This window comes from Montipora foliosa, chromosome 10 (assembly GCF_036669935.1).
Source record: "Montipora foliosa isolate CH-2021 chromosome 10, ASM3666993v2, whole genome shotgun sequence".
Taxonomy (NCBI): Eukaryota; Metazoa; Cnidaria; class Anthozoa; order Scleractinia; family Acroporidae; genus Montipora; species Montipora foliosa.
In genome coordinates this window covers 15,592,687-15,599,204 of record NC_090878.1, presented here as the reverse complement: position 1 = coordinate 15,599,204, position 6,518 = coordinate 15,592,687, and the positions used below count along the sequence as shown (strand labels likewise).

Here is a 6,518-nt window from a genome sequence, read left to right as displayed (position 1 = left end):
TGAAGTAGAAAATGCAAACAAAAGAAATACCGATTTAGCCGAGCTAAATATTTGTAAATAACATTTGTATAAACCTATACGCTCAGTGTCTTCAACCAGCCGTGGCTTCCATTGTCGCAAAAGTCCCCGGCCACTATATATTGATTAACTTACTAGCATGATGTGGGTTCATATTGTTTTCTCATGTCAGAGCGCGTTACCCACTGTAACGTAGAAATCGGTTTTTCGACCGAAACCGGACCTCTAAATGATTCTGGGTTGGAATTCGCCGAACATGGCAATCTGCTTTCATTATCTCCGTGACGAAGAAAGCAGAGAATGTATGAAGACATGAATGAATACACGTTGGAAATCGGCCTCATCGTGAAAGATTGAGGATAGCATGTGGACGTGAGTGATGGTATGAATCATCTTGCGACAATGAAGGTAATCCGGCATGCTTTATATTGTAAAAAATAGTTGAAGCGGTAAAGAGGGACTGCCTACGGGAATAAGTCAAAACAATGGGAAAATAAAACAACGGTTTGTTTACCATTATACTAATACATCCGGAAATATCGGTTGGAATGTAAATGATAAGCCTAGGAACAAAATTCACCAAACTGAATTTCCAAACGGAAAAATGGTGGTGGTTTACCACTTTGCATTCCCCCATGATTTTGCCTCCCTCCAGACTCTCTCGTAACCTTTGAATGCAATTTTGTAAGTACACGCCGATCCCAACCAAATTTCCCACTTTCGGGAGTTTTTTTGCTTACCATTTAGCAAAACCGTAGTACAACCGGTTTCTGCCTGCTTAAATGGTAAAGTAACCACAAGCTCTGCACACCCTGCAGGTGCGTTCTGCATTTCAAATACATTTCTTCGCCGTTCTCCGCTCCTGAACAAAATGAGGTTATTCTGGAGGACGCAAGGATGTTTCAACTTGTATCCTCCAATCGTAATCCGCACTGTTTCACATCAGTTTTATTCCGTGGGGGGGGGGGGGGGGGGGAAATTTTGATACTCACTTTCAGTGTCGAACGACTTTGAGAAACCGCGAACATTATCACAACAACAGCAAAATAACATTTTTAGGATGACGGTCTCGTAACCGTTCCCCGATCGTCCCTTCTTTTGAGCTACCTGTTGTCTCCAGTGGGTCGATGTTTTTTCGGTCTACAACCAAGACAAAACGACCGCACTGGCTGTTGATTATTTCCCCCTTTCCCTTAAGTTTGTTTTTCAAGTGCTGATGCAAATTATGATTTTCTTTGGCAATAGTGTAGGAACTCTCCTACATTGCAGAGATGGACATTTTCACTTAAGGTAATGTTTTTGAAAATCTTTTGTCCTCCCGTCAGTGCTGCTCATCTGGAGGAATCCTGGCCGCCGAAGGAACATTCTTCTCGCCGAAGAGATGAGTGGCTTAAAGTGTTCCGATTTTGCGACTTTGCTCGGGACATCTATACCGACGATGTATACGAGAGAAGACAGCGGTAAGATGACTCTTTTTTTGCTTATATTTTGCTGCTTTTCCAATTGGAGCTCGTTTTCAGGGCTTGACCGTTTATTCTAAATAGGAGGTGTAATTCTTCGCCGGCACTGTGGAGTGCAACGTATTAACGCGCGCTATCGTCGGTCTTAAGGACGGTGCCTACTAATTTAAAGTATATTTTTGCCCCGATGTGTGATTAAATGCAGGAAATGTAGATCTTAACAAGTGTTTATTGAAATCCAAAAAGAACATTTGAGGGTAACCACGCATTTTTTCAAGATAAATTTCATGAATAATATTTTGTAAAAAGCTTTAAAAATACAAAGCAATGTATGGCGTTCTTTCTCAAAATTGAAGCTTAATTATCTCTCAAAAATGCATGGCTACACCTCAAGTTTATTTTTGGATAACCCAGAGTACTGACTAGGGATCTTTTTTCTCCCGGGAATAGTTTTAAACCGCGCACATCTAACTATCTCTGTATTAGTAAGCATCGGCGATAGAACATCCGACTATCTGGGATGCGCAGAAACGCTAATGCGCAAAATAACTAATAGTAGGCACCGTCCTTAATCTTCAGAAGAATAAGCGTTTCTTTGTTATCTTACTTAAAGGGAAAGCTTCCAGCCTACAATGGGATGGACGGTGGACATCTCATCGAACAAGGCATTTACACCAGCCAAAGTGACGTGTAAGTTTCTCTTCTCTCAAACTTTACCGACTAGTTCGACTGGTTTTGAATGACTGGAAGACTACTGACTGAATTAGGGTGTTCTGGTCGCGTCTTCATTTCGCAAGCTCCCTACCGTTGTCAAACATGCTTGAGTCCGCATGCCTTTAGATCAAAGGCCTCGTCACCGAGCATAAAGTCGTAAAATGAGCCTTTCTTTTACACAGTTGAAAGTAACAGGTATTGAGAATGAAGATTGTTATCAGCTTAAAAGGTGTGATCTTGATATATCACCAAATTCGCATGACTACCAGACTAAGAAAGCTATGGTACTAGTTCGGAGAATGAACTTTTTGATCTGAGAATGAAAGGGTCATATATTATGGTTACGCTTGTTATCTTGTTAGATGGTCTTTTGGTGTACTTCTTTGGGAAATTGAAACTGGAGGTGAGTCCCTTGTCCTGGCCTGCAATTTAGTCTTCGTTACACTTATTTTTGTCTCTTAGCGCTTTCCACGATCGATAAATCGTAACTTGCTTTTTATTATTCAGGTTGTGCCCCGTATGCCGGAATGGTGGTTAGCGAACTTGTAGAGAAACTGAAAGCGGGGAGTCGTTTGGAGAAACCCCGATACTGCAGCGATTGGCTGTAAGTATCCATAGAGATAGTGCCTTTTTCAAGTTATGTTAAAATGTAACATGCATTGTGCAGGCAATGCGTGCCTATGCGAAAGTATTTGTGGCATTACGCGACCATTATGCCATATTCGTATTTCCACGCTTGCAAGGAAATTTCTTTCGATGCAAAAGGATTTTCTCACATGAATACCAACTGCATGCTGAATGCAGGCCTAACTTGACTGCTGCCAGTAGATCCAAGAACGCACCCTATGAAATCTCATTTTCCCGAGGATGACAGTTTGAGAAAATAAATTCGATTTGTGCCTTTTTTGGCTTGTGATTATTAGCGTTACTCGAGCGATATCCTCTTCGTTGTCAGGTATGGTGTTATGCTTCGTTGCTGGAATGCAAACCCCAAGACGCGACCAACTTTCGAAGAGTTAAGTGAGGAACTCCATCGAATGCACAGACAACAAACGGTAAGTTGAATAGGCCATTTTAGAAATATCAAATATTCAGCTTGATAGTGAGGCAGTGGGACAAAAAACTAAAGATCCGAAGCGGGCGCCAGGTAGAAACTTAAAGTACTGCTATGACCACAAAGTATTTTTTTCCTTTGGATTTGAAGACTATGATGTTAACTAAACACTACGTGACCCAACTTTTAAGCCTTGCAGACACCTGTTTATTTTAACTGATGATCCCCCATTACTAACTTTAAAATTCTGAGAGAGGTGGGTCGAGGAGAAAATGGCGACACATTCACAAGTTTAAGAATGCAATGCGTGTGCACGCGGCTGAATTAATATGCAGCACGGTTTCGGGCTTCAGATTTTTTTTAAACTGGTGTTTTGCTTACATCATAGGCTGCATTCACACGCGGCTGAAATTTTAGGCTAGTAAATGACGTCAGTTTTCCCTAGATCCAACCCTCAGGTTCAATCGGCCAGTTTTTGAACGAAAAACCTTAAATAACAATGATCACAACCAGGTTTTCTGAGCCTGCGAGACTGAGCACCCCCAGCAAACCATTGTTTTAACGAACACCGCCGGTCAGCAACCTGGTCCTGGTCATTGCTGTTTAAGGTCTTCCGTTTTGAACATGAGTAATGGCGGACCGTGAGATCCAAAACTTACACTCAAGTAAACAGCCTTTGGATAAAAATCAAAGCTCAAAATTATTGCTAGTGAGGTGTTCAGCAAACACACTTTCAAAACCTGAAGAAAACAAACACATTAATTTTTTCATCATAGTAGCCGACTTTAAAGGGGAAGCTTCAAATAATTATGAAAGGTATTCGAAACCTAAAACAAAAAACCCCAAAAAAAAAACAAAAAAAAAACTTTGCACTGTTTGTTTTTGATTTGAATTAACTCCATGAACTTATAGTTGGAATACTGATTTGCTTTTCTCTGTTCTTTTTGGGCCAATATATTCAATACAATGACACCCTCCGCGATGGCGTAATAGTACCACAGGAAGCCCAAGCCCAATGTAAAAAAAAAAACAAAAAAAAAAACAAACAAACATGGCCGTAAATCAAGGATTTGCATAGAGTTTCTGTTAATGGTTGGTACTAGTTTTCATATGCGAAGGTTCTTAATAAATCCTTATCATATGCCCATCTAGGAAGTAGGTCACACACTGTCACTTTTCTTGCGGATACGAAACTTTGAATCCTTTAACGAAATTCGAATTCCAATGCAAAACCTTGATTGCGGCCATCTTTAAATCTTTTCTTCTTCAAAACCAATAGTTTTAACGAATGTTAGGGTACGTTACAAAACTACTTCTATTTTTCCGTTTGGTAGGACTACTTGATTCCTGAAGATTTCAAAATTGAACCAGATTATGTTAACGCCTCCGTTGAAGATGTGTCAACAGCTTAGAAGACGTAAATGGCGGGCAAACAGAAAGAAGTTATTGTATGACCCGGTTTTTCTGTTGGTGATCATGATGACCTTGGGTTGGAGGGGTGGGGATGGTGGTGGCAGCCAATTTGGTTGGACATTTGATTAAGCGCCACTGGTCAAGTATCTTATATAACCAACATAAGATGTACAGCGCAAGTCCGGCGGGTCTAATTTGCAGGTCGCAGGTCGAGGGTTGCAGGTTATTGTTTCACCAATACAGAAAGTATCCTAAACATTCTTAAAAGCTAACCTTAGGCCTTAAAACTTTTGTTTAGGCCTAATTAGGCCTAAGGTTAGCTTTTAAGAATGTTTAGGATACTTTCTGTATTGGTGAAACAATGACCTGCAACCCGCGACCTGCGACCTGCAAATTAGACCCGCCGGCGTTCTAGAGGAACAAATTCGTAGTTTTAGTTAAATTTGCTTGATCATTGCTTCCTCAGATAAGGGAAGAATTATGGCAATACTTTACTACTTTTTAAACTGAGGAAATATTAATAATTTTAAGATAGCTTCTTTTTGAATGGATTTTTTAGACTTAAAGGAAAAATAAGGATTTTTTAAAAAATATCTACCAAGCTTTCAAAACGAGGAAAAATAACCATGGAATTAGCTTGTCAGGAAAGAGCCTGCAGTAGGAAGATATTGCCAATACAAAGCACTAGGCTACAGGCCACCATGATAGTGGATTATGGTACACCTAAGACACGAGGAGTTCAAAAAGATTACGGAGAAATTGATCAAGTATTACCGTATTCCAGTATTGTCACGAATAGTTAGTGTTTCTCAAGTAAGGTTAGTATTTTTTTTTTTTTAGTATTTGTAAGCATTCTTTTATTGTCCAAAGGATGATTCAAAAGCATTCGATTGACCGTATTCCGGAATAGGAATACATGGAATGTAAGTTAAGAATCCTCGTTTTTACTGAGATTTACACTAAAATTGTCAAACATTTGCTAAAATGCTATTTTAAAGATATTTTTACTATCCTTGCTGCTTCGAAACGCGCCAAACATACCGTTTTAATCATCACTCCACGTATTCGTATTCCGGAATAGGGTCAATCGAACGCGCCCTAAATTTTTTCAGAATATAAATGTACGCTTGTATTTTATATAATCACAGCTTGAAATCGTGGTTTTTTTCCACCTCACCAAGATAGACACAAAATGTAACAAGACCATTAATTTTTTCGTCTTAACACCTTTTGGATATTTTTATAACCTTCGAGTCCTTTTCAACGTTCCACGTTAAGGCTGTATTACATAGACCACTTTTATAAATTCGACGGCTTTTCCCTTTTTTTTTTTGTGTGTGTGTGTTTCTGTTAATTTGGCCTCATGCTGCCTCAGTTTGGAACAAATATTCCTTTGAATGTTACTCGTTGTAGCGAGGAAAGGAAGGCTTATTACCATTAGAACAAAAAAAAATATTCTATTGGACGCCATTATAAAAGAGGTCTATTGACATGGACATCATATTGCTGGTTTTCACTCACGTGATCAACAGCCATGTTTTTCAACGAAAACAAAAGGAAGCATTTGCATAATAATAGAGTTAAATTCCGGAGGATTTGGTCGGGGCACCAACATGGCCGCCTTTTCTTTGTTTAGGGCACCAACATGGCGGTCGTGACGTCATGTGAAAACCGAGAATAGAAACATTACTCATTACCTCGTTAATAATTATTGAAGGGACTGTTTTATTAATTCATGGTTGTACAGAGTGCTTTTGCTCATGTGACCAGCAGGAATATTTGCATACTAAAATAAAGAGAAGAATTTGCATAAAAATGAAGTTCAATTCCCAAAAGAATATTTCACTCATCCAACATGA

General features: G+C 39.4%; 2 protein-coding genes across 3 annotated transcripts in view; one reads left to right on the top strand and one right to left on the bottom strand.

The window, feature by feature from the left end:
* Positions 1 to 6,518, bottom strand: part of LOC137973464 (DNA-directed RNA polymerase I subunit RPA1-like) — a 59,984-nt gene that overhangs the window by 12,324 nt on the left and 41,142 nt on the right. Inside the window, exon 38 of one of the 2 annotated variants that reach the window (XM_068820287.1) lies at positions 4,959 to 6,518. This exon is cut by the window's right edge and continues 850 nt beyond it. The exons of the other annotated variant lie outside the window; for it this stretch is intronic. The gene's annotated coding sequence lies outside the window, so the exon portion shown is untranslated. Of the gene's footprint in view, positions 1 to 4,958 lie in introns of those variants that run through there. 2 annotated transcript variants of the gene reach the window in all.
* On the top strand, positions 421 to 4,906 carry LOC137974100 (tyrosine-protein kinase receptor Tie-1-like). The gene is made up of 6 exons (XM_068821017.1): positions 421 to 426; positions 2,092 to 2,168; positions 2,555 to 2,595; positions 2,700 to 2,796; positions 3,148 to 3,247; positions 4,581 to 4,906. The coding sequence occupies exons 1-6, from the start codon at positions 421 to 423 to the stop codon at positions 4,656 to 4,658; spliced, it is 399 nt and encodes a 132-aa protein (XP_068677118.1). The 3' UTR covers positions 4,659 to 4,906.